The sequence below is a fragment of the Salvelinus namaycush genome, chromosome 38, assembly GCF_016432855.1.
Source record: "Salvelinus namaycush isolate Seneca chromosome 38, SaNama_1.0, whole genome shotgun sequence".
NCBI lineage: Eukaryota > Metazoa > Chordata > Actinopteri > Salmoniformes > Salmonidae > Salvelinus > Salvelinus namaycush.
In genome coordinates this window covers 25006490-25034020 of record NC_052344.1, presented here as the reverse complement: position 1 = coordinate 25034020, position 27531 = coordinate 25006490, and the positions used below count along the sequence as shown (strand labels likewise).

At 43.9% G+C, this 27531-nt stretch overlaps 2 protein-coding genes and 1 long non-coding RNA gene across 9 annotated transcripts; 2 read left to right on the top strand and 1 right to left on the bottom strand.

The window, feature by feature from the left end:
- Positions 1–109: 109 nt before the first annotated feature.
- On the top strand, positions 110–14428 carry LOC120031991 (coatomer subunit gamma-2). Of its 4 annotated transcripts, none has more exons than XM_038977887.1 (22): positions 110–243; positions 912–1045; positions 1134–1205; positions 1466–1621; positions 1832–1924; positions 2034–2120; positions 2329–2486; positions 3920–4053; positions 4217–4284; positions 4383–4571; positions 4842–4937; positions 5174–5417; positions 5741–5816; positions 5912–6015; positions 6235–6429; positions 8231–8412; positions 8745–8874; positions 9152–9249; positions 9414–9552; positions 12365–12541; positions 12829–13169; positions 13289–13597. In XM_038977887.1, the coding sequence occupies exons 1-22, from the start codon at positions 207–209 to the stop codon at positions 13475–13477; spliced, it is 3099 nt and encodes a 1032-aa protein (XP_038833815.1). In that variant the 5' UTR covers positions 110–206; the 3' UTR covers positions 13478–13597. The 4 variants fall into 4 exon arrangements, with proteins under 4 accessions (XP_038833815.1, XP_038833816.1, XP_038833814.1 ...); XM_038977888.1 differs by having other exon boundaries at positions 12365–12625; positions 12871–13038; positions 13284–13597; XM_038977886.1 differs by having other exon boundaries at positions 12365–12625; positions 12871–13169.
- Positions 14422–27352, bottom strand: LOC120031993 (mesoderm-specific transcript homolog protein-like). 4 transcript variants are annotated; one of them, XM_038977891.1, is made up of 12 exons: positions 27224–27352; positions 26686–26878; positions 25095–25174; positions 24744–24821; positions 24306–24442; positions 23984–24042; positions 22256–22296; positions 22077–22147; positions 20241–20342; positions 19742–19818; positions 17321–17384; positions 14422–15165 (listed from the first exon to the last, which is right to left on the bottom strand). In XM_038977891.1, the coding sequence occupies exons 2-12, from the start codon at positions 26837–26839 to the stop codon at positions 15048–15050; spliced, it is 981 nt and encodes a 326-aa protein (XP_038833819.1). In that variant the 5' UTR covers positions 26840–26878; positions 27224–27352; the 3' UTR covers positions 14422–15047. The 4 variants fall into 4 exon arrangements, with proteins under 4 accessions (XP_038833819.1, XP_038833822.1, XP_038833818.1 ...); XM_038977894.1 differs by having other exon boundaries at positions 17321–17442; positions 27152–27230; XM_038977890.1 differs by having other exon boundaries at positions 27152–27230.
- LOC120031994 lies at positions 21025–23854 on the top strand. Its single transcript, XR_005473779.1, has 3 exons — positions 21025–21287; positions 23034–23076; positions 23162–23854. It is a non-coding gene; the product is annotated as an uncharacterized LOC120031994 (long non-coding RNA).
- Positions 27353–27531: the final 179 nt, after the last annotated feature.

The following is a 27531-nucleotide window of genomic DNA, read 5'->3' as shown; positions in this document are numbered from 1 at the left end:
CAGAAAGTGATCTTGACTCAGAAAAGGTTGGTGACCACTGATCTATGCTCAGCTCACTACTCCCCCTGCTGCAAATCATTAAATTTGACGTCATTTCCGTCGACATGGACACAGACAGGAAGGTTGCATTTGGCGACGTGGAAGTGACTAGTCGTCTGTTGTGAAGCTGTACACCAACCACACTGATCCACAAACATTCCGTAACAATGATAAAGAAATTTGACAAGAAGGACGAAGAGTCTGGTAAGATAAATTAAGTGTAAAGAAATCAATATAGCTACTTGGAAATAGGTAACGTTTTTTTGCCAACTAGTTACCGCTGACGTTAGCTAGCTAGTAGCTAGCATTCTAGCTAGGTAACGTTAACTACACTAAGTTGGTATTCGTTTGGTGGATATTTTTTTGTTGTCAAATAGATGTCTGTCTTTTTTGATCACACTAGCTACGTGTGTCTTTGTTGAGCAGATATGTAAATTGCCTGCTAGCTAGCTTAAAGCGTCTCTATCTGTCAAATTAGCTTGCAAACTAGCTAACGTTAGTTGGTTATGAAGACTAAGTTAACTGTGCCTAGTAAAAAATACACTCATTCTTCTTTGGCTGTGCCGTGTAAAATTTGATAAGAGATTCAATATCTAGTTAGCTACATGTGTCTATCGATGTACCGTATACTGGTAGTTAGGTAGCTAATTTAGTTCATTTAAAAACTGTCAATGTCGTCTTGCTCACTCAAGTTTGTTGACCATAACTAGACGAGGTTTAAGCTACTACTTAAGTTATCTAGTTACGAAATCCACATTCAACACGATATAGTAATGACGCATAGTAAGCGAACTACCTAGTTAGTCTTTATAGTTCCAATATAATCCAATTGTGTCTTAATGTGGCTATTTTCTCTTCGCTGCAACAATTAGGAAGTGGCTCTAACCCTTTCCAGCATCTTGAAAAGAGTGCAGTGTTGCAAGAGGCTCGTATCTTCAACGAGACTCCGATCAACCCCAGAAGATGTCTCCACATCCTCACCAAGATCATTTACCTGCTCAACCAGGTGAGAAACAAAACCATAACATGCAAACCAATTGTTTTGCATGTATACCCTTTGATATTAACAGAAGATGTTTTCATGTTCTGTCTAGGGGGAGCACTTTGGAACTATGGAGGCGACCGAGGCCTTCTTCGCAATGACCAGGCTCTTCCAGTCCAATGATGTGAGAATAAGTAATTGCTTTGGGTTTAATTAAATTATTGCTGATCATACAAGTAAACAACATTATCGACAGAACATACCGCAACATAAACAATACATGATGACATAAACTCACAAACTAACCTCAAACAAGTCCAACTAGTGCCATTAAATTAGTATTCAATGAGTAGTGTTGTAATTGACGTATTGTAGAGATGTGGCGCGTAGTGTTTTTGTATAGCATTATCTGCTTTTTGAAAATGTTTCTCTGTATTCCTCCAGCAAACCCTGAGAAGGATGTGCTACCTTACCATCAAGGAGATGGCCAACATCTCTGAGGATGTCATCATTGTCACCAGTAGCTTGACCAAGGACATGACTGGCAAGGAGGATGTGTACAGAGGACCTGCCATCAGAGCTCTATGCAGGATCACGGATGTCAGTCTGTCTCTCTCTCCCTCCCTGTCTTTGTGTCTGTTTCTGTTTCTCTCCCTGCTTTTTATTAGGCTGTTTTCTCTTTTTGTTTCCATTCTGATAGCTGAACAGTATTTTATTTTTTACATCCAGCTTACATTGTGTTATTGTAATTGGACTAAACCTATGCTTTTTGGTCAAACTCAAGCCCTACTTTGTAACTCTGTCCCACAGACCACCATGCTGCAGGCCATTGAGAGATACATGAAACAGGCCATCGTTGACAAAGTGCCCAGTGTGTCCAGCTCTGCCCTGGTCTCCTCTCTGGTAAGAAATTACCCACACGGCGCCTGGATGTCTCAAGGTGACTGTGTCATTTGTAAGTACTCCCATTGCTTTGTGGGTAATGTATTTTGTGGTTTCTGTGTGTCTGTAGCACATGGTTAAGATGAGCTACGACGTGGTGAAGCGCTGGGTGAACGAGGCACAGGAGGCAGCTTCCAGTGACAACATCATGGTCCAGGTGGGTTACACACACTCTGTTGATAACCTGTTCATTAGGCACCAAGCAGAAGAAATAACCTACTGTTAATAATAATTTACTGTTATTTTCACTCATTCAATATGAAATGCACTGAAAAAGGTTTTGATATGTTGTTCCCTAATGAACACAACCCGGGTAAGTTGAAAGAGAATCACTTCCACTGTGACCTCTCTGTGATTCCCCCCAGTACCACGCCCTGGGCCTGCTGTACCACCTGAGGAAGAATGACCGACTGGCCGTATCCAAGATGCTCAACAAGTTCACCAAGTCTGGCCTCAAGTCCCCCTTTGCCTACTGCATGCTCATCCGCATCGCCAGCAAGCTGTTGGAGGAGACCGAGGCAGGGTAGGTAGCACCATGGAAGCACTGTCACGCAGACCGAGGCAGGGTAGGTGGCACCGTGGAAGCACTGTCACGTAGACCGAGGCAGGGTAGGTAGCACCATGGAAGCACTGTCACGTAGACCGAGGCAGGGTAGGTGGCTCCGTGGAAGCACTGTCACGTAGACCGAGGCAGGGTAGGTGGCTCCGTGGAAGCACTGTCACGCGGACCGAGGCAGGGTAGGTGTACCATGGAAGCACTGTCACGTAGACCGAGGCAGGGTAGGTGGCACCATGGAAGCACTGTCACGCGGACCGAGGCAGGGTAGGTGGCTCCGTGGAAGCACTGTCACGCGGACCGAGGCAGGGTAGGTGGCACCATGGAAGCACTCACGCGGACCGAGGCAGGGTAGGTGGCACCATGGAAGCACTGTCACGCGGACCGAGGCAGGGTAGGTGGCACCATGGAAGCACTGTCACGCGGACCGAGGCAGGGTAGGTGGCTCCGTGGAAGCACTGTCACGCGGACCGAGGCAGGGTAGGTGGCACCATGGAAGCACTCACGCGGACCGAGGCAGGGTAGGTGGCACCATGGAAGCACTGTCACGCGGACCGAGGCAGGGTAGGTGGCACCATGGAAGCACTGTCACGCGGACCGAGGCAGGGTAGGTGGCTCCGTGGAAGCACTGTCACGTAGACCGAGGCAGGGTAGGTGGCTCCGTGGAAGCACTGTCACGTAGACCGAGGCAGGGTAGGTGGCTCCGTGGAAGCACTGTCACGTAGACCGAGGCAGGGTAGATAAACACTGTCATGGACTGTTTACTTGAATGTGTTTTCTAGTCTGTCTACAGTGGGTTGGTGTCTAGTATTCCCTTTCATTGATATGTATAGTTTTTATTCAATACCAGGGGGAAGTGATCTGTGTAGCGACATCATGCATTTTTAAATTTTATTTATTTAACCTTTTATTTAACTAGGAAAGTCAGTTAAGAACAAATTCTTATTTACCATGACTGACTACCAAAAGGCAAAAGTCCTGTGGGGACGGGGGCCTGGGAATAAAACAAATAAAATAAATATAATATTAATATAGGACAAAACACACATCACGACAAGAGACAACACTACATAAAGAGAGACCTAAGACAACATAGCAAGGCAGCAACACATGACAACACAGCATGGTACAGAAGCAACACAACATAACAACAACATGGTAGCAACACAAAACATGGTACAAACATTATTTGGCTCAGACAACAGCCCAAAGGGCAAGAAGGTAGAGACAACAATATATCACACAAAGCAGCCACAACTATCAGAGTCCATACACATGGCAGCGGAGGACACAGAATGCACAGTGTCAAATTTTACTTTATAAACATATTGGGATATTTTTTTTGTCTTCTTGTGTGTGTGGCATTGTAATACAAATGGTTGGCTATTTTCTGTTTGCAGACATGACAGTCCCCTGTTTGACTTCATTGAGAGCTGTCTGAGGAACAAGCATGAGATGGTGGTGTACGAGGCAGCCTCGGCCATAGTCCACATGCCCAACTGTACTGCCAGAGAGCTGGCCCCCGCTGTCTCTGGTGAGTCTCTGTAATTACAGCCAGTTTGGTAAATACACCTTACTTTCTGGTGTCCACATGTGGGTACCTACCTGTAGAAATAGATATTAGAGGTTGTAGTATCCTATGAACCTAGTACCTCTGGTTTTACCACTTGACTGTCTGTTATTGTGTTTCTCTCCAGTCCTGCAGCTGTTCTGCAGCTCTCCCAAAGCAGCCCTGAGATACGCAGCTGTCAGGACCCTCAACAAGGTGGGTCTCCCCTTCTCCATGCTCTTCATTACTCTGTTACCTGTGTTTTACATTGAGTATACTGTATTTACAACCGCATTCCGCCGTTTGTCCACCAGGTGGCGATGAAGCATCCGTCGGCCGTGACTGCGTGCAACCTGGACCTGGAGAACCTGATCACTGACTCGAACCGCAGCATCGCCACGCTGGCCATCACCACGCTGCTGAAGACAGGCAGCGAGAGCAGTGTGGACCGCCTCATGAAACAGATCTCCTCCTTCGTCTCTGAGATCTCTGACGAGTTCAAGGTGAGGATGAGTTTTAGTTTAATGTGTAGTTTCTCCTCAATGATATGCTCTTGTTTTTCCCCTCTACAATACTCTAGTTGAATCATTTAGGAATTTAAATAGTTGGATAATCAATTAGAATACACTCAATATGTAATCCCCCCCCAAAAATATATTTGTCGGAAGTTAAACTATATTTTAAACAAACCACAACTACTTTAATCTATTTCCAAATGGGATATTATTTCACCAAAGTGAAGTCCTATCCTCTGACTGCTGAGTGTGTTTCAGGTGGTGGTTGTGCAGGCCATCAGTGCCCTGTGTCAGAAGTATCCCAGAAAGCACAGCGTCATGATGAACTTCCTGTCCAACATGCTCCGAGACGACGTGAGTGGAACACCCTGACTGAGCAGCCTAATGTCTTTTTTCACTGATGTGTAGGACAAGAGAACCTATTGAAGGACATTTATGTTTCACTGACATGAAACCATCTGGACTACAGACAAACAGGAGCTCTTTGGCCAACTCTGGCACATTTACATTGATATGACTACTCAGTTTTCTGATTTTATGTACCACTGTCCCTGAAATATAAATTATTTCAATGATGCCTCTCCTCTCAGGGTGGCTTTGAGTACAAGCGGGCCATCGTGGACTGCATCATCAGCATCATCGAGGAGAACCCAGAGAGCAAGGAGACGGGGCTGGCCCACCTGTGTGAGTTCATCGAGGACTGTGAGCACACGGTGCTGGCCACCAAGATCCTCCACCTGCTGGGCAAGGAGGGCCCGCGCACGCCCTCGCCATCCAAGTACATCCGCTTCATCTTCAACCGCGTCGTGCTGGAGAGCGAGGCCGTCAGAGCCGGTGAGAAACGGGGGAGTGTGTGTTTTAACCCCTGCTGGCCTGGAGTTGTCAATAGCATGTGTGTTTGAGAAACAGAGTTGTGTGTGTCTGGGTGCAACATGAATGGTAGTTCTGATAAGTCTGTTGGGATTGGCTCCATTAACTGGTGACATCACCAACCATGAAAGGATCAATTCACTAATATGAAGACAAATGGTATTTGCGCCTGGCTTTTCAACAGAAACTCACTGTTAATCATAAAAGGTTTAAACTAATGTGAGTTACCACGTTGTTGTAGTTTATACACATTGTGTAATAACTAAGCTCCTTTCTCGTTCCTGTAGCTGCGGTCAGTGCTCTGGCTAAGTTTGGAGCCCAGAATGATGACCTTCTCCCCAGTGTGTTAGTCCTGATGCAGAGGTAGAGACAGCCTTTCACTGGCTCCCGGTCATAATGATCCATTCCCTGTGTGGTTACCACTCTAAAGTGTGTTGACGTATGGTGTGTGTTACTAGGTGTATGATGGACAGTGACGACGAGGTGAGGGACAGAGCCACCTTCTACATGAACGTGCTGCAGCAGAAGCAGAAAGCCCTCAACGCTGCCTACATTTTCAACGGTGAGAACACACACTGCGCTCCTAGTCTCCTAACTTGAGAACACTAGAGTGTGTGGACATATCTGTTCCAATTCAGGAAGTACGGTTGTGTTCTTTGATTGTGGTCACTCAAACTGTCTCAGTGAATCGACACGTGCAGAGAATTTATTTTTCTCCATCGAACCTCAAAATGAATAAATGTATTTCCTTTATTGAACCGTCTGTGTCTCCTCCTGTCAGGTCTGTCGGTGTCTGTCCCGGGTCTGGAGAAGTCCCTCCACCAGTACACCCTGGAGCCCACAGAGAAGCCCTTCGATATGAAGTCGGTTCCCCTGGCCAACACACCCATCACAGAGCAGAAGACCGAATTCGCTCCTGTGGCCACTAGCAAGCTTCCAGAGAAACCAGGCCCGACACGCCAAGACATCTACCAGGGTACAGTCACCTTACTTGAAACTATCATGGCAAGACATGGCGTTATCACAAGGAAACAAAACATTTGGTCTGAATTTCTGAAGTTAAAGGACCCAGTCACATTTATTTTCCAAGCTATAAGCACACAGTATTTTGCATGGAAACACGTTCTTAATGAACCATATAATTCAGTCTGCTAAGAGTTATTAGCCATGGAAAACCAAATATCATAGTAGCAGTAGTTGTGATACTAGTATTGTGGCATCAACAACTTCAGAGCAGCAAAAACTTGAGGGCAGCTATAATATTGTAGTAGTTAGGACTAGGGGTGGATTCAGCTATAATATTGTAGTAGTTAGGACTAGGGGTGGATTCAGCTATAATATTGTAGTAGTTAGGACTAGGGGTGGATTCAGCTATAATATTGTAGTAGTTAGGACTAGGGGTGGATTCAGCTATAATATTGTAGTAGTTAGGACTAGGGGTGGATTCAGCTATAATATTGTAGTAGTTAGGACTAGGGGTGGATTCAGTTATAATATTGTAGTAGTTAGGACTAGGGGTGGATTCAGTTATAATATTGTAGTAGTTAGGACTAGGGGTGGATTCAGCTATAATATTGTAGTAGTTAGGACTAGGGGTGGATTCAGCTATAATATTGTAGTATTTAGGACTAGGGGTGGATTCGGCTATAATATTGTAGTAGTTAGGACTAGGGGTGGATTCAGCTATAATATTGTAGTAGTTAGGACTAGGGGTGGATTCAGTTATAATATTGAAGTAGTTAGGACTAGGGGTGGTTTCAGCTATAATATTGAAGTAGTTAGGACTAGGGGTGGATTCAGCTATAATATTGAAGTAGTTAGGACTAGGGGTGGATTCAGCTATAATATTGTAGTAGTTAGGACTAGGGGTGGATTCAGTTATAATATTGAAGTAGTTAGGACTAGGGGTGGATTCAGCTATAATATTGTAGTAGTTAGGACTAGGGGTGGATTCAGCTATAATATTGTAGTAGTTAGGACTAGGGGTGGATTCAGTTATAATATTGTAGTAGTTAGGACTAGGGGTGGATTCAGTTATAATATTGTAGTAGTTAGCACTAGGGGTGGATTCAGCTATAATATTGTAGTAGTTAGGACTAGGGGTGGATTCAGTTATAATATTGTAGTAGTTAGGACTAGGGGTGGATTCAGTTATAATATTGTAGTAGTTAGGACTAGGGGTGGATTCAGTTATAATATTGTAGTAGTTAGCACTAGGGGTGGGTTCAGCTATAATATTGTAGTAGTTAGGACTAGGGGTGGATTCAGCTATAATATTGTAGTAGTTAGGACTAGGGGTGGATTCAGCTATAATATTGTAGTAGTTAGGACTAGGGGTGGATTCAGTTATAATATTGTAGTAGTTAGGACTAGGGGTGGATTCAGCTATAATATTGTAGTAGTTAGGACTAGGGGTGGATTCAGCTATAATATTGTAGTAGTTAGGACTAGGGGTGGATTCAGCTATAATATTGTAGTAGTTAGGACTAGGGGTGGATTCAGCTATAATATTGTAGTAGTTAGGACTAGGGGTGGATTCAGCTATGATATTGTAGTAGTTAGGACTAGGGGTGGATTCAGCTATAATATTGTAGTAGTTAGGACTAGGGGTGGATTCAGCTATAATATTGTAGTAGTTAGGACTAGGGGTGGATTCAGCTATAATATTGTAGCAGTTAGGACTAGGGGTGGATTCAGCTATAATATTGAAGTATTTAGGACTAGTGGTGGATTTGGAACTGGGCCTCTCCTCTAATCTCTCCTCCTCCTGTCAACAGAACAACTGGCAGCCATTCCAGAATTCCAGGGCCTGGGTTCTCTCTTCAAGACGTCGGAGGCGGTGCAGCTGACCGAGGCGGAGACTGAGTATGTGGTGCGCTGCGTCAAGCACACCTTCGCCAGACACATGGTGTTCCAGTTCGACTGCACCAACACGCTCAATGACCAGCTCCTGCAGAAGGTAGGGCTACACTGGTGACTGGTGCGCTGTAGGAAGTTCACGTCTCCTAGAATGCACAGCCATTGTCAATGTGTGGAGGTCTAGTTGGGTGCAAAATGGCTGCAGTGGCATCACCCCAAATCCCTCCTTACACTGTAGATATCTTTGAGCAGTTTGAAAAGCATAATCCTATTCAATTAATTTTATAAAGCTTTATTGTCCATTCAATTGACAGTAGACAGAAACGTGACTTTGGTGCCTCACATTTAAAATCTACAACACTGACATTAAGACACAGGCCTACATGCATAGAAATGTATTAAGTGGAAGTCCACTGGGTTGTTGTCCTTCAGGTTATGGTTCAGATGGAGCCGTCGGAGGCCTACGAGGTTCTCCACTACGTCCCTGCTGCTAACCTGCCCTACAGCCAGCCTGGCTCCTGCTACAGCCTGGTCAGACTGCCTGAAGATGACCCCACCGCAGGTTACTTTTATTAAACCTGTGTGTAACTGTGTGTGAGGGAGAGAGAGAAATAAGCCGTTTTCATGAGGGCGACTCTGAAGTGCTTAGTGTGACGTCAGTGTTGTAACTCTGTTAATACCCTTCACAGAACTAAAGAATCTGAATGGTTTTCAATTGAGAGAGAAAAGCACTTATCTGCTGGCCTTCAAACACTAAGGACACTTACTTACATCACGTAGCCTAGTCATGTAATGTCTGCACTGTCTATGTCATATTAAATGTGTTCTCTGCTCTCCAGTGTCCTGTACGTTCAGCTGTACTCTGAAGTACCTGGTGAAAGACTGCGACCCCAACACAGGAGAGCCCGATGACGACGGTTACGATGACGAATATGTGGTATGAGCTCAATATAAAACCTATTTTTAAAATTTTACTCATTTATCCCAAAAATAATTATATCTTGTTTACCGTCATTTGCCTAAATTCTCTATTCTCCCCTTTTTCTACCTTCTCTGCTCTCCTCTACCCCACCCCCCCCCCCCCCCCCGTGTGTGTGTCAGCTGGAAGACTTGGAGGTGACCGTTGCAGACCACATCCAGAAGGTGTTGAAGCCTAACTTTGCCGCAGCCTGGGACGAGGTGGGAGACGACTTTGAGAAGGAGGAGACGTTCGCCCTGGCCTCTGTCAGAACGTTAGACGGTAATTATTTCAATCGGGATCTTTGGATTTATCACCCCAACATTGAAACACAGTGTACATTCTGTGAGCTGTTTTAGAGCAGTGGTTCCCATACATAGAAATATCATCATTAACAGTTGTATTGATTTTCTCCATACTTTTCTCTTTCCATTGTGACTCACTTAAAGCCTTTTGAGCTTGTTTGTGAGGCATCAAATGGGCTATTTCTGACCATAATTCAGTCTTTAAATAGAACCCAATGGAACTGGCTTCGTCAAAGTGTTTGAACTATGTATTTAACCCAGGTCTGGAGTTGGAACTGGCCTCGTCAAAGTGTTTGAACTATGTATTTAACCCAGGTCTGGAGTTGGAACTGGCCTCGTCAAAGTGTTTGAACTATGTATTTAACCCAGGTCTGGAGTTGGAACTGGCCTCGTCAAAGTGTTTGAACTATGTATTTAACCCAGGTCTGGAGTTGGAACTGGCCTCGTCAAAGTGTTTGAACTATGTATTTAACCCAGGTCTGGAGTTGGAACTGGCCTCGTCAAAGTGTTTGAACTATGTATTTAATCCAGGTCTGGAGTTGGAACTGGCTTCGTGAAAGTGTTTGAACTATGTATTTAATCCAGGTCTGGAGTTGGAACTGGCCCCGTGAAAGTGTTTGAACTATGTATTTAACCCAGGTCTGGAGTTGGAACTGGCCTCGTCAAAGTGTTTGAACTATGTATTTAACCCAGGTCTGGAGTTGGAACTGGCCCCGTGAAAGTGTTTGAACTATGTATTTAACCCAGGTCTGGAGTTGGAACTGGCCTCGTCAAAGTGTTTGAACTATGTATTTAACCCAGGTCTGGAGTTGGAACTGGCCTCGTCAAAGTGTTTGAACTATGTATTTAACCCAGGTCTGGAGTTGGAACTGGCCTCGTCAAAGTGTTTGAACTATGTATTTAACCCAGGTCTGGAGTTGGAACTGGCCTCGTCAAAGTGTTTGAACTATGTATTTAACCCAGGTCTGGAGTTGGAACTGGCCTCGTCAAAGTGTTTGAACTATGTATTTAATCCAGGTCTGGAGTTGGAACTGGCTTCGTGAAAGTGTTTGAACTATGTATTTAATCCAGGTCTGGAGTTGGAACTGGCCCCGTGAAAGTGTTTGAACTATGTATTTAACCCAGGTCTGGAGTTGGAACTGGCCTCGTCAAAGTGTTTGAACTATGTATTTAACCCAGGTCTGGAGTTGGAACTGGCCCCGTGAAAGTGTTTGAACTATGTATTTAACCCAGGTCTGGAGTTGGAACTGGCCTCGTCAAAGTGTTTGAACTATGTATTTAACCCAGGTCTGGAGTTGGAACTGGCCTCGTGAAAGTGTTTGAACTATGTATTTAACCCAGGTCTGGAGTTGGAACTGGCCTCGTCAAAGTGTTTGAACTATGTATTTAACCCAGGTCTGGAGTTGGAACTGGCCTCGTCAAAGTGTTTGAACTATGTATTTAACCCAGGTCTGGAGTTGGAACTGGCCCCGTGAAAGTGTTTGAACTATGTATTTAACCCAGGTCTGGAGTTGGAACTGGCCTCGTCAAAGTGTTTGAACTATGTATTTAACCCAGGTCTGGAGTTGGAACTGGCCTCGTGAAAGTGTTTGAACTATGTATTTAACCCAGGTCTGGAGTTGGAACTGGCCTCGTCAAAGTGTTTGAACTATGTATTTAACCCAGGTCTGGAGTTGGAACTGGCCTCGTCAAAGTGTTTGAACTATGTATTTAACCCAGGTCTGGAGTTGGACCTGACTTAACGTTAAATGATCTTGTTAATTATCATCTTATGACACTGCAACATACTTAAAGCAGAGTGAGTAATATGTGTATTTGGACACAGGCACACTGAAGGCAGGTTGTATCTAGGGGGCTACAGTGTGTCAAGTAAAATCTCCAAGTTGTCTCTGTCGGGGCTGGTGGTAACGTTTCTGTAGGGGCTGGTGGTACCGTTTCTGTCGGGGCTGGTGGTAACGTTTCTGTCGGGGCTGGTGGTAACGTTTCTGTCGGGGCTGGTGGTAACGTCTCTGGTCATTCAAAATCCCATGGTACTTATTGTAAGAGTAGGGGTGTTCACCCCGGTGTCAAGGCTAAATTCCTAACCTGGACTCCTTCCATCATGGCCACCTAATCATCCCCCTCATTCCTAGTTGGCATATATCACTCCTCACCTCTCCTCGTATATCACTCCTCACCTCTCCTCGTATATCACTCCTCACCTCTCCTCGTATATCACTCCTCACCTCTCCTCGTACATCACTCCTCACCTCTCCTCGTATATCACTCCTCACCTCTCCTCGTATATCACTCCTCACCTCTCCTCGTATATCACTCCTCACCTCTCCTCGTATATCACTCCTCACCTCTCCTCGTATATCACTCCTCACCTCTCCTCGTATATCACTCCTCACCTCTCCTCGTACATCACTCCTCACCTCTCCACCTGTTAGCTGTTGTGTGGTGAGCGTTCTGGCACAACAATGGTCGCTGTGCATCACCCAGGTAGAGCTACAACACTGACGGAGGATGAGTTTCCCTTTACTATATAAAGTCCTTAGACTACCTCAGTTGGTAGAAAAGAGCTGTATAAATCCAATCAATCATTATTATTTGTATACAATCACTTATGTGTTATGTGTGGAATATTTCCTGAATTAAAATCACTTGGAGCTGATTTCCTGGAGTGTGTATACTTGGAGCCAAGTACCACCACCTGCGGGCCAAATTCAACCCGCGGTCCGCCAGATGGGGGAAGCCTCCTGTTGAGCCTGTTGGTCACATCTACCTGTTCCCTGTCGTCTCTGTAGAGGCTGTTGGTCACATCTCTCTGTTCCCTGTCGTCTATGTAGAGGCTGTTGGTCACATCTCTCTGTTCCCTGTCGTCTCTGTAGAGGCTGTTGGTCACATCTCTCTGTTCCCTGTCGTCTCTGTAGAGGCTGTTGGTCACATCTCCCTGTTCCCTGTTGTCTCTGTAGAGGCTGTTGGTCACATCTCCCTGTTCCCTGTTGTCTCTGTAGAGGCTGTTGGTCACATCTCTCTGTTCCCTGTCGTCTCTGTAGAGGCTGTTGGTCACATCTCTCTGTTCCCTGTCGTCTCTGTAGAGGCTGTTGGTCACATCTCCCTGTTCCCTGTTGTCTCTGTAGAGGCTGTTGGTCACATCTCCCTGTTCCCTGTCGTCTCTGTAGAGGCTGTTGGTCACATCTCTCTGTTCCCTGTTGTCTCTGTAGAGGCTGTTGGTCACATTTCCCTGTTGTCTCTGTAGAGGCTGTTGGTCACATCTCCCTGTTCCCTGTTGTCTCTGTAGAGGCTGTTGGTCACATCTCTCTGTTCCCTGTCGTCTATGTAGAGGCTGTTGGTCACATCTCTCTGTTCCCTGTCGTCTCTGTAGAGGCTGTTGGTCACATCTCTCTGTTCCCTGTCGTCTCTGTAGAGGCTGTTGGTCACATCTCCCTGTTCCCTGTTGTCTCTGTAGAGGCTGTTGGTCACATCTCCCTGTTCCCTGTTGTCTCTGTAGAGGCTGTTGGTCACATCTCTCTGTTCCCTGTCGTCTCTGTAGAGGCTGTTGGTCACATCTCTCTGTTCCCTGTCGTCTCTGTAGAGGCTGTTGGCCACATCTCCCTGTTCCCTGTTGTCTCTGTAGAGGCTGTTGGTCACATCTCTCTGTTCCCTGTTGTCTCTGTAGAGGCTGTTGGTCACATTTCCCTGTTGTCTCTGTAGAGGCTGTTGGTCACATCTCCCTGTTCCCTGTTGTCTCTGTAGAGGCTGTTGGTCACATCTCTCTGTTCCCTGTTGTCTCTGTAGAGGCTGTTGGTCACATCTCTCTGTTCCCTGTCGTCTCTGTAGAGGCTGTTGGTCACATCTCTCTGTTCCCTGTCATCTCTGTAGAGGCTGTTGGTCACATTTCCCTGTTGTCTCTGTAGAGGCTGTTGGTCACATCTCCCTGTTCCCTGTTGTCTCTGTAGAGGCTGTTGGTCACATCTCTCTGTTCCCTGTCGTCTCTGTAGAGGCTGTTGGTCACATCTCTCTGTTCCCTGTCATCTCTGTAGAGGCTGTTGGTAACATCATCAGTTTTCTGGGCATGCAGCCCTGCGAGCGTTCAGACAAGGTCCCAGAAAACAAGAACTCACACATCCTCTTCCTTGCCGGTGGGTGTTTTATTTATTTATTGTATCTTGATTTGAGTTAATTATTGTTTTGCTTTGTGAATTGTATTGTAGGCTCATTCTGTACCCTTTATTACCGTAAATATGTTAAGTTCAGTTTCTAACCTTGACACGGCAGCTTGTTCAACTTCCTGTCACTAGTGTGATGGAAGCAAGCCCCCCATGGTATGAATGACAGTTTCTGTGTCCCTCCCCTTCCTCCAGGTGTGTTCCGGGGGGGTCATGACGTGCTGGTTCGCTCGCGCCTGGCCCTGGCAGACGGTGTCACTATGCAGGTGACTGTCCGCAGCTCGGATGAGACTGTTGTTGACATCATCCTAGCCTCCGTGGGCTAGAGGGCCCAGCGGGGCATGTTCACCAACAGGCCGTGTGAATACAATGGCATATTCTAATTGTTTTCTCCTCTTTTTCCCATTCACAATATTCTCTACACAATGTCCTCCCCTGCTTTATGTCGTTGGAATGTGTCTTGTGTTTTTGGGTAGTCTGAGATGGAAGACATTATGGTGAGGTGTGTGTACTACTGGCACCCTTCAACACAACTCATCTCTGTAGACTGGCCCCAGATCTGTTTGTGCTGTATAACCAACTCCAATGGTCATTCATAGGTGTTGGCAAGGCAGCACAAACAGATCTGGGACCAGGCTAGTGTCATTAATGGCCCACGTTTTATTATATCTATTAAATGTTGACCATGGAAGTACTGAATTATTGTTACAAGCTTTATTTAAAACTCCTTTTATTTCTAAAGTTTATTTCCTCCCTCCAGAATTATTTTCCTTGGGTTGCAACCTGTTACGAATTACATCAATTTGTCATAAACAACAAATAGATTGGACCCCAAAGATGAGATTACCTTAGGAAATCTTACTGGAAGCATGAAAGATCACCCATGTCCCTACAGCAGTAGTTGATCCATTTTGTTCATAGCGAGTAGCAGGAGACAGTATCTGTCGAACGTGGCTTGGCGCTTTTATGACATACCAGGAATGGATTCAAGATTACTCTGTGTCATATCAGCTATGATTCAATGTGCACAGTTCTCATCCAGGTTTGAGGTTTTTCAATTATGGGTGTTTGTTCACGACCCACCCAGTCAGAGCTGAATCTTCACAATTTTTTCCACAATGGGAGATGTGAAAATTTGTGTTCATTAGGCACCAAATGGAAGAAAACACTGAAACAGGGCTGAACTCCAATAAGAAATGCATGTTTTTGTTTTCCTATTGCAAAATGTTTTAACCTTCCCGTTGTGAGCCCGAATGAACATGACCCAGGTTATGCTCGCAGATGTCAAGTTCAGATTGTCTAATGCTGGTGAGTTGGCTCAGAAGGCGTTGATGAAGCTGAAGTAGGCGTTGAGGAAGCCAGTAGGGTCCTCCAGCTGGGGATAATGGCTGATGTGTTCATCTAGAACCGACACAGTAGACCTCTGCACCAGTTTCCTGAAGGACAATGACAACATTGGGTTGGGAGGGACAAGAGGACTTATTCATACAAAGGGAATACTTGCGTTCTGTAACACCCAAATGAATGATGGGGGATATATACAGAAAACCAAATACTTTGTCTACTACTGTATATACAGAATTGAAGCATTTGTCTCGGGGCTCTAATCAGTTCCGGTTTAGCCGACATCCGCATAGTGGTGGAATTGCATTAGAGCTGTCGAACACAAGCAGCTCCTAGCATTATACCTAAAGCGCACATTGCCATTGGCTGCACGGAGTTCCATTTAGAGAAATTCCATGCAGCCTTGTTTACAATTCCGAACACTGGAATGTGAAATCTAGCTACAGAGCCATTAGGCTGATAAAAAATCATTTTCTGTAATGATTTTCAATTTGAGCGACATTTCTATATAGCCTACACTTTTTCGTTCTGGTCAGTCGCCTTCAATCGAGTCAGACGGGGGTTCAAATCTTCCCTTTAGTGGTGCATTACATCAGTCTCTACAAATCCCACACAACTCACGGCCAATGGTGGTGCATTGTGACTTGATTCACAAGTAAGGTTCGTCTCTTTTCCCTCTGATGCTTTGGATTGAATGTTGAGTAACTTTAAAGTTAAAAATATATATATTTTTATCGAAATCCTGCAGTGGCTGAGTGGAATTGTCACTGGCTTGCAGAGCAAGATAATGGTTCAAAGCCCGAGTGGTTCTGTAGCTAAGGTTATATCCTCCTGTGGCACAGAGGCTGTCAGAAGACTACAGACCGACAGGTACAAAGAACATGTTTTCTGCTTTTTCGGACTACAACCTTATGTTGAAGGAGACAAAGACGTCATGAAAGATGGTGGCATAAGAGAAAGACGTCTGTCTCTCAGTGGAGAGGTTGTGGGCTCCAATCCAAGCAGAGTCCATGGGGAAAGACTTGGCAGGGACCGTAAGATATTCTGGGGTGGTAATTATCAGTGTGAAGCATTGGTTGGACAAATGGTGAGAGAGTCAAAAGAAGGATCTATCCAGATGGGTCCTAAAGAAATGATCAAACCGGAACAGCTGAAACTCCAGAAACTTGACACGGACCAGTTCAAGTATGGTGGTGGAGGAAGGTAGCAACCGAGAGGGGAGAATTGAGTAGAGTTCAAGGCAAGCAGAAGCAAAGACTAAACAATATATTTTTTCGAGATTTAACCATGGTGTTTCTGGTGAATTATTGCATAACCATCTGCATTTATATCTCTGAATACAGGGACCATGCCCCCTCTTCTGTCCTCTTTGCTCCCCATCTCAGAGATGAAGGGTGGTCCTCTTCAATCCAGAGCCGGGACTGGGATTCCAACCAGCAACCTCATCTGTGTGAGGCAGGGAGCATCCACCAGCGCCACAGACGCCTTCACACTAACTAGGAAACACTTATTAAAAAGGTAGACATCTGAAGAGAGTAGGTTCATGTTAAAAACAACATTGGATGGGATTTGATCCCATGACCATGGCGATGCAAGGCAGTGACAATTACTGTTGATACGATAAACTGCTCTGACAAAGATGCATTTAACATTCTACACAACCAATGGACTGAGCTTTGAGCCCAAAAATACTTCTACAATATACTTTCTGTCTGTGTGTAGGGCTTGAATACCCTTTCTGGTATTTGTGCAGACATTAGAAGGAAAGCACAGGCTTGTGCGCCAACAACAAGAGAAGAGGTACTACCTTATGTACCTTACGACAAAATAAAGGCTCGACACGCCATAGAAAGTGTATTTGTATTAAATTAATATCACGTTTTAGACGTCGACAAAACATTAGATCCTATTTCAGTTGAATGCATTCAGTAGTACAACTGACTAGGGATCCCCTTTTCCCTTATTTGAGACAGGAAAAAACAGGAGGACATTGTGCCTTAGACACTCACCGTAAACACCCCCATCATGTGGTTGTACATGATACTACAGCTCTTCATATGGAAAGACAGCATTTACCATGCAAGCTCAACCCTAGCAAAACTCATTGAATATTCCTACACTCACAAATGTAACTACCCAATGCAAGTGAATGGCAATTATCCAGTGCATGTGAATGAAACTCTCACTAACACCTTAAATAACTCAATGCATGTCAATTGGATAAGAGTATGGAAGAGGTGCACTTACTGGTAAAGGAAGATGAATTGGGGGTGAGGGTTGACTGGATCCAGGGGTCCATAGATCATATGAACTGAAAGACGAGGGAGAGAGATGACGTGGAGGAGTGGGATTTTCTTCTTTTTTTTTGCCTTCCAATGACAGGTTAGTCAATTAGCATCTAACTAAATCCACATGCCTTCTCATAACAATCACATGTTACAATGCATCTAGTGATGACACACCGAAACGCTTCACGGTGAGGTGTTGAACAGGATTCTATGGGGATGGGGCCCATGTGTAGTAGGGAGGGAGGTGTGGATCACACCGATCACGCCACTACCAGCTAACCTTAATGGGGCACAGATGGGCTAATAAACTCCTGGGAGGTATTAGTCTGCGCTAAGTAGCTTAGCCTCACTGACTGACTCGCTGGTCACATCATAGTCTAAACCAGAGGGGAGTTTTACCGCTTACAGTCACTGTACAATGGCATTCAGAACTTCAGTGTACTAACTGACATGGCACTGTAGCTTGCTTTTGTGCAGTTTCATAGTAGGCACAAACCTACCTATTGCAGGAAATCAACAACAAATAGAACAGCAGTGATGGAGTTGAATGAATGACAGACAGTACATCATTATCTTAAACATCAACAGATAGAACAGCAGTGATGGAGTTGAATGACAGACAGTACATCATTATCTTAAACATCAACAGATAGAACAGCAGTGATGGAGTTGAATGAATGACAGACAGTACATCATGTTCTTAAAACTTCCTGCCATTGCCCTTCTGTCATTACAGTACCTTCAGAAAGGATTCACAGTTCTTGACTATTTACACATTTTCTTGTGTTTCATAATGCGATTAAAATAGGTTTGTCATGTTTTGTCAATGAACTATCCAAAATACTCTAATGTTAATGTGTGGTAATGGAAAGTAAACAGTAATATATTTGGATAAGAAAGGTATTCAACCCCCTGAGTCAATATATGCTATGATCACCTTTGGCAGTGATTACAGCTGTGAGTCTTGCTGGGTATGTCTAAGAGTTTTGCAAACCTGGATTGTACAATATTTGCCCATTATTCTTTAAAAAATTCTTCAAGCTCTGTCAAGTTCGATGTTGATCATTGCTACACAGCCATTTTCAAGTTTTGCCATAGCTTTTCAAGTCGATTTAAGTCAAAACTGTAACTAGGCCACTCAGGAACATTCAATGTCATCTTGGTAAGTAACTCCAGTGTAGATTTGGCCTTGTGTTTTAGGTTATTGTCCTGCTGAAAGGTGGATTTATCTCCCAGTGTCTGTTAGAAAGCAGACTGAATCAGGTTTTCCTCTAGGATTTTGCCTGTGCATAGCTCTATTCCATTTTTTTCATATCCTAAAAAACTCCCTTGTCCTTGCCGATGACAAGCATACCCATAACATGATGCAGACACCACCATGCTTGAAAATATGAAGAGTGGTACTCAGTGATGTGTTGGATTTAGCCCAAAAGTAATGCTTTGTATTCTGGACAAAAAGTTAATTTCTTTGCCACATCTTTTGCAGTATTACTTTAGTGTCTTATTGCAAACAGGATGCATTTTGAAATATTTTTTTATTCTTAACAGGCTTCCTTGTTTTCACGCTGTAATTTAGGTTAGCATGGTGGAGTAACTACAGTGTTTTTGATCCATACTCAGTTTTCACCTATCACAGCCATTTAACTCTAACTGGTTTAAAAATCTCCATTGGCCTCATGTTGAAATCCCTGAGCAGTTTCCTTCCTGTCCATCAACCGAATTAGGAAGGACACCTGTATCTTTGTAGTTACTGGGTGTATTGATACACCATCCAATGTGTGATTAATAACTTCACCATGCTCAAAAGGGGTAATCAAATTGTGCTTTTTAAAAATTTCTTCATCTACCAATAGGTTTTCCAATGCCTTCTTTGCAAGGCATTGGAAAACCTCCCTGGCCGTTGTCGTTGAATTTGTGCTTGAAATTCACTGTTCGACTGAAGAACCTTACAGATAATTGTATGTGTGGTGTACAGAGACGGGGTAGTCACTCAAAAATCATGTTACCACCATTATTACACACAGAGTGATTCCATGCAACTTATTATCTGACTTGTTAAGCACATTGTTATTCTTTACGTTATTTAGGCATGTCATAACAAAGGGATTGGGGTATTGCGTGTAGATCAGTGACACAAAATCTACATTTAATCCATTTTAAATGCAGGCTGTAACAACAAATGTGGAAAAAGTCCAGGGGTGTGAATACTTTCTGAAGGCACAGTATATCACTCATCTATATGAGATTATATATATTTTTTGTTTTCATTCAGTTATCAAAGGTTCAATCATAACTTGAGACACTCTTGTGTAGCAGACTTCACATAAACCGGGCATTGATGTTTCAATCATTGCTCAGCAACTAGACAGACAGTACTCACCAGGGATGAAAGTAGAGGTGAGAGCACCAACCCATCTGTCTCGGTGCTCGTCCCTCTGGTTAATAAACTGCAGGATACTAGGAGGAGAAGGGATATGCAATCTTATTACCATCACTATTAATCACAGATCAATCAGTCAATCACTTTTATCCATCACTGTATAGGGAGAAATGGGGAACTAGCTTTATGTTAATAAATTCAATCAAAACAAAAGTACAAGGGTTGACAACATAATCTATGCAGGTGGAAACAATTCTCTGTTTATATATAGTATGTTATAATTTATATGGAAAATGTGAATTTTTTTCAGTGCAATTTGGTTTGGTTAAAATAATTTTTTGAAATCAATTTCTTTCACCTATAACAATGTATCAAATAACACCAAATTTGACTAGCCATGTTAGTTTGAAATGAGTCAGAGATCTGTCTAGTGACTACTCTATTCCGTATGTATAGGTATTTAACTAGTGAGGTCTGAAAACAGTGTATGGTACAGTACCTGTCCATGACCAGGTTCCCATCATTGAAGCGGACCCCTGTCCACATGTCCAAGAACTCAGCGTCTGTGGGCTGGGTGTAAGGACCAAACACGTCCCCAAGCCTGACACGAAACCAAGAGTAAACAGGGTAAATGTTCACAGTACATTAAATATGTTCACTCAAACTCAGTTGAGTGCTGGTTAGGTAACGTTAATCCTCCATGTTTTTACTGTTTGTTTCGTCAGCTATGCTTTGCAGCGAATATAAATACCTTCATAACATTTAAATAAAATGTGTTCATCTATGAAACAGTAAAATGGTTGAGGGGTTTATAATTTAGCTGAATGGACATAACTAGAGCTGTACTACTTGTGCCTAGTTAACTTGCCAACAATGTTCTTACTGTAAATGTCATTACGGTTACATGCACACATTAATGCGGTTATTGTGCATAGTCATTAATATAATAGTTCGATTCAAACGTTTACATGCTTTGCAAGAATAACGATCTCTAATAATCATGTATACATGGACACGTCGGAAATCAGGTTACCCGATGGCACTCTGACAAATGCAGAAAATCGCCAATCAAAATAAACGTTCTACCACCGCGACCGCGTTATTTTTGGGAAGCATAGTTGACATATAAAGCTTTTATGTGAAAACTACGTATGAAGCCGAAACCACAGAGACACGCCGTTAAAATTTGCGTGCGAGAGTAGAGTGCGTCAATTCACACACAGTATCGCATATGCCAATTTAATGGTCATTACATAACAAACAGTTGTATTTGTTATGTTCGCTATGTGCCCTTGTGAATTATTGTGTGTTCCTTTTGATTAACCTTGTGTCCTACAGGAGCCACCGTACATGCCTACTCTAAACAGTTATGTTAGCTCACGAATGTGAGGAGTTGTTGCTCATACACCCGAGCAGATTTTAAAGAATTTCTCTTGTCTCATTCGTTCTACACAACAGTATTCTCTCTTGAAATCAGAGTTCCTCGAGTTTCCCAGCCCTAGCCTGCCTAAGCTAAGTTATATTCCTGTGATGGAAATCAACACAGGTAGGCATAACGTTAGTTTTCAAATATGCATTATTTGACACTGGCAGTTAAATGTAACACTAAGGGTGTGTTCATAAATTCACTCTGGCTATCTACTTCGATTTCAGAGCGCTCTCGTCTGAGTGTGCCAGAGCGCAGAATAATTGATGCATTTACAAACCCTCAACACCTATTGAATATGGCCGGTGCCAGTAAATCTCGGCAAAAAATGCGTAATTAAATTGTTGCCAGCATCACAGTCACCAATGCTCTGGATAACATGAAAACAGACAAACCAGCTCTGCAAGGGCGAGTAAAATGGTCAGAGTGAGGTTCTCATTTTTGTCTGGAAGTAGCTAGCCAACGGCTTGGGTGCTTGACTGCCGTTGTGAGGTCAGAACGCTCGGATCAACCCTACTCCTCGGCCAGAGCGTCCAGTGTGCTCTGAATTTACGAACGCCCAGAGCGCACTGAGTGAATTTACGAACACACCGTAAATAGACACTTTGGGTGTGTTCGTAAATTCCATCTGGAGTGCCAGAGTGCGTTCGTAAACACAGGGTTTTGTCAGATTATAATAAACAAACATAACTTGTAACTTTAATATCGAGGTATGACTGTGCATGTAAAGGTAATGTATTTGACTGCAGATAATTCAAAATACACAATGAAAAAAGATCAATGACTGAGCCCCTTGATGTAACCCTGTTAGCTTGAGCTCATGTGTCTCTTCTGTGTCCACGTTAAAGATTCAAGAGATGTGTACAGTAGGAGGAAACGTATACAGTATGTGAGAACACAGGCATGTACCCTTTAGAGAACACCATGTAGTTGGTGAGACGGGTCAGCACCGGAGAGAGGAAGCTGGAGTCCTTGAGGAGCTGTGTGGGAGACAGCATGGCGATGATCCAACAGAACAACAATAAGCAGTCATAATGCTCAGAGAACAGTCAGATAATCCAGAATATCCACAGTAAATGTTGACTAACCTTCTGAAGGAATCTGGGATGGTGTGTTTCTGGGAATATGCCTGTTCAAGAAAAAGTTGTTTACTTACATTAAATATTTCATAACCAAACATGGCAAGTTAACAGTAAGACAAAGGCTATCAAAGCAATGTGTCACTTTGTCATGAAGTTGTTGACCGGTAATCTACTTTGTACACATGAAGTGGTCCTTGCTATGATCCTTGGGACGTTTAAAATGGTTAGTGTAGGGGTTTAGGGGAACAATGAAAAAATGCAGTGGAACTGGCTTCGAGGTCCAGAGTTGAGTTTGAGGGGGTAAGAGTTTAGGGTAGGGACATCCCAAGGATTCCGGATAGCACTAACCCATAGGAAACTATTGCGGTATAGTGTGTATGACTCGGAGTAGAGGAATTTGTAAGAACAGAAAATCACTGATTTGAATGAGGGGTTAAACCAATGGTGAGCAACTCTGGTACTGGTGAGAAGCAGGATTTAGTGGAAAAAAATATCGAATTGGGCTGCCTGTGTAAATGCAGTCTTAGTAAAAAATTAAATTATAATAATCGGACAAGACAGGTGAGTTTACACCAGCTGCCCATCGTTGTCTAATCAGGCTCTGATTGGTTACAGGTTGTCCGCTACACAACATAAAAATACACAAGTCTTTTCTCCTCACTTCACCAGCACTGTTCATTGGGTATCATGGCTGCTAGTACTGACTCAGGGTAAGATGGTGGCAAGAGCAATGTTACTTTCATCACATTGAGTATGTTGTTTAACGTTCAACCTCTGTCTGTAGGTGCCTCCTTGCTTTGCTGTTCATTGCTATCCTTATCAACAAGGTAAGAGCAACATTAAAGTACTGTTTGCTTGAATTGTTTTTGGAAGTCTTATCTGAAGTTAACATTTAGTTTGTTCCTTCCCCAGTTGATAGGACCGTCTTTCTCCACCCTCTTCGAGCACGACACTAGTCGTCTATGAGCACGACACTGGTCGGAGCGACACCGACAAGCATATGCTGCCCCCCTCTCCTCCTGAGACTGAAGGCTCTATTCCCGTTCCATACCGACTAGCTCGTGTCAGCTCCAGCAGAAAGCAGCAGGTTCAGGAAGAGCCTGAAGCCTTCCAGAGCCTGGTGAGGTGTCTTTCCAGTTCCAGAGCCTGGTGAGGTGTCTTTCCAGTTCCAGAGCCTGGTGAGGTGTCTTTCCAGTTCCAGAGCCTGGTGAGGTGCCTTTCCAGGGTGGAGAAGACCCTTTACTGCAACATTGGTGCCCCGGCTCATCAAGATTCCTTGGCATGAGCAGAACAACCAGGAACCAGCAGTAAGGTTCTGATATCTTCTGGTTTATGTTCATGATTTCTTAGTATTGACGCAACTTCATGAATAATCTGTTTTCTTGTTGGCTACAACCATGGTTCTTCCCAGGCTACGGGTGGTGTCTGGTTGGAGTCTTCCCAGGGTGTATTTGTCTGGGTACCATCAGTATGGTCACTACATGGCTACTAGGTACGGTTGTTACATCTTTCTGATGTGTTGCAGCTTTAACACTTATTGTTCTATTCCTGGCTAGCAGCTCTGTATTAACCTGGATCCTGATATCATTTGGCTATGATGCTCTACAACCTTGAATAAATTACTTTAAAATGTTTTTGTCTGGCTTGCTTTGTCCATTTAAATGGTACATTTTACTTAAGTATGGTTTATGTTACCTGTAGCCAATCAGGAAAAGGTCTGAAACTGTACTCTACCTCCATTGGACAAACATAGGCTGTTGATGGTCAAGTGTCCAGTCCTGTTGTGGTCACTCCTGTGAGATACAAAGATGGGGTCAGTTGGGAAAAGCTCTATAGCATCCACCATATTTCACCTTCCTGTGTTGGGTAATGGAAGGGAAAACACTAGACTATTGAGATGCAGCCCTATTATGTCAAAGTGCTTTCAGTGATGATGGTTCCTCCAGGATTGGCTTCCAAGCCCAACCTTGACCATCAGTATTGGAAATGCAAACTGACACACGCTCAGTGTTTAGGGGCAACTTCATTCTACTTCGTGCAGCAGTGCTGAGCTCACCTGTAGAGCAGTTCCAGGGCCACAGTGTCTCCATAGTCATGGGAGAGCAGGTTGAGCCTCTGCTCTGTCAGACCCAGGTGGGACACCAACGCCTCCACAACACTAGCCTGCTCAAAGATGGAGTAGCGGTGGGGCCTCTGTCAGGGAGAAATGTCAGTATAGGTGAGCACCTTAGCTAGAACAAAACGTGCATATTTCAATCATGTTTTTGTTCATGCAATTTTCCTACTGGTCTACTTTCCTGTAGTGTATAGGTTAGCATTACTTGCCATTCCTCAGTTATTGGCAATTGTTTGCTTGCTTTGTCATTACAGTTGGCACTGTTTGTGGGTTAATATGTACGTCTCTCTCTCCCTGGTAGATTTCCCTGACATTCTAACCGATGCCTCCAAAGACCGTTTCACCCACAATTCAAGTCTGTCATAGCCTGCGACTCACCGGTTTGTCACTGAAGCCAAAACCAAGAAAGTCCAGAGCAATGACCCGGTTAAAGCGCCGATTCAGGGGCTCCCATATCTGTAATACCGAAACACACCTGGCATTCAGATACCTGGGTCATGTTCATAAGGCACAAAAAAATGACATGAACCTGGGTACTACCTGAACTTGTCCAAAAAGGGATGCTTGTTTTCATGTCCGGTTGCAAAACAATTTGCTACGGTGTGCCCTATTGAACATGGCTCTGTTGACAATATACCATCTGAGAGTGTGGATTAAGAATTATCCCAGCAAACCAATTGATCTGTGCATAACATTTTATAGATAAGCCCCTTTCTCTCATCAGCATACCTTGTACCAGTCCAGGCTGGAGGTAGGGAAGCCATGGAGGAGAATGACCACATCAGAGCTGCCTACAGCACCATAGGTCTCTGGTAGAGGAAAAAGTAAAGCATACATATTGTTCATCACGTACCATGACCTGCTACACGCACCACAAAAATATGTTACATAGGTCAAAGTAAAGGGCTAAAACTGGTGCTTGGAACTTGCCATTGTAAAGTGCAAATGATGACTGATCTGAACATGGGCTCCAACTTCTAGCAGTCCAGACTGTTCACTGTACTGATGAAGGAGCCACTAGATGGCTACAGTAGTCTGCATCACTGCATGCATCTCAATAATGTAATGAGACGCTAATTAAAGCTCTGTTTCTTTATTTCGCCCACATTCATGTGTGACAACTGGACAGGTGAAATAAATGCTTACTCCGCTCCTGTCAAATCAATGTGCTTTATTGGCATGACTTAACAAAGTACATATTGCCAAAGCTTACTTTAGAGATTTACAATATTAACATAATTAAAATAATATTGTCAACGTGACAACAGTAACAACAATAATCAAGTGTCAAAATAACCATACATTGAACAATAACAATGGCATAGAGGACATGTGCAGGTTGGTTGGTCTATCAGACACTGTCCCTCAACTTATGGCAGGCAGCAATGTAGTGCGCTGCCATCCCACAGCTCTCTGCATCCTCCCCCAACAGGACGGGTAGCCTTTTCTCATCAGAGAGGTCTTTGAAACCTTGAAGAAGGGTTTCAAATTTGGGGTAATTCCACTGAAATTGTTATATATTTTTGACATTTTGTCAGGAAATGCAGCGCTGTCTCGGGTTTTGCAGTGGTTGCACAGCCTTTCCTCTACAGGGAGCCAGGTTTTCCTGTGTCTACCCTTCTCAATGGCAAGGCTGTGCTCACTGAGCCTGTACTTTGTCAAGGTTTTTCTAAGGTTTTGATCAGAAACCATGGTCAAATAGTTTGCTGCGGTGTACTGTCAATTTAGGGCCAGATAGCACTGCATTTTGTTTTGTGCTTTGTGTTTCCCAATAAGTAATGTAGTTTTGACTGTTGTAATTTGGTTTATTCTGATTGGATGTTCTGGTCCTCAGCCCCAGGACCAGCTGGATGAGGGGACTCTTGGCATTGCAGGGCTTGGTAATAATATGAGAGGGGGTCACTGTATTTTAGATGTTTCAAAAACTTAATTGCTCTTGTTTTTAAGTTTGTATTATTAGTGGATATTGTCCTAATTCTGCCCTGCGTGCATTGTTTGTAGTTTTCCTCTGGACATGTTGGTGAATCTTACAGAACTCTGCATTCAGGTTTCAATGGGGTGTTTGTCCCATTGGGGGAAATCTTGTTTTGCAAGTGGACCCCACACCTCGCTGCCATAAAGTGCAATTGGTTCAATGACACATTCAATTAGTCTTTAAAAATCAGTACAGTGCACCACTATCAGGTATGTGCAGGGGATAGGGAGATGGATTCATAAGCAAGTTCAATTTCAAATGTATGATGTTTGGACGTATTTAACCTGAATCAAATGAGAACACACCCTATCCCTCCATTCTACTCTTACTGATGCCAAATCTTACCTCTGTAGAATATATTGTTGCTCCTGAAAGTGAAGAATGCTCCGGCAGAGCGCCAGGTCAGGAGGGCTGGAGACAGTTGGGGAGGGGGGATGTGCAGGTAGACTGCCAGCAGAGGAATGCACAGCAAGCCCACAAGAAGCCACCATTCCCTCATCTTTCCTTTGGTAGGAGGGCCGGTCTAGCATTCCGCACTCTGGAAGACAACACTGGGGTCACGTCACGACATTTAATTTAGGCTACTATCACCCTTTAACATGAATGGTCTACAAGTACCAGACCTATTGTGTGATCATTTTATGTGACACCCCGCTACTTACTGTCTATTCATAAATTCTTGAAGCAACATAGTCGGCAAAACTAGACTTTGGAATATCGTCAAACTAGTGGGCTACATGTAAACGTCACGGTCTCCTTGCAACAATAGGCTATACTATCATTATGTTTTAAAAATAAATCATTAGCCTACCTCTTGGAAATTTGTAAATTCTTAACACTAAAATAACACTTCCGCCCGGAGCACTGTCAGTGCTGTACCTACCTACAGACGAGACGCGGTTCTGTCATTCCTATGTGCTCAGTGCGTCCGGGTCACCTGGGTAGGTTTCGAACCTTGGCCCAGTGCACTGCATTAATGCAGGGTCGGGGAATTGTATTATTTTGTAGTGTCGCATGGAGAATTGCCAGGGTGCTGAGCGCTAAATCTTCAGGAGCCATCTGTCGGTGTGGATGTCCAATAAGCATGCCAATGATACATGCCACCTGTGTTTGAGGTTTTGTATTCGTGCGCCCCGTTCCAAATGTCCACTTTCATGTAACAAACCATATACTGATTTGAATATGACTATT

Coding starts and splice junctions, on each gene's coding strand:
- LOC120031993 (XM_038977891.1), bottom strand. CDS start 26,839: ATGAGGGAATGGTGGCTTCTTGTGGGCTTGCTGTGCATTCCTCTGCTG. Junction 24,822..25,094: donor CCAGCCTGGACTGGTACAAG/GTATGCTGATGA, acceptor TCGGTATTACAG/ATATGGGAGCCCCTGAATCG. Junction 19,819..20,240: donor GGGAACCTGGTCATGGACAG/GTACTGTACCAT, acceptor TTCTCCTCCTAG/TATCCTGCAGTTTATTAACC.
- LOC120031991 (XM_038977886.1), top strand. CDS start 207: ATGATAAAGAAATTTGACAAGAAGGACGAAGAGTCTG. Junction 5,817..5,911: donor GTGTTAGTCCTGATGCAGAG/GTAGAGACAGCC, acceptor GTGTGTTACTAG/GTGTATGATGGACAGTGACG. Junction 9,250..9,413: donor GTTACGATGACGAATATGTG/GTATGAGCTCAA, acceptor TGTGTGTGTCAG/CTGGAAGACTTGGAGGTGAC.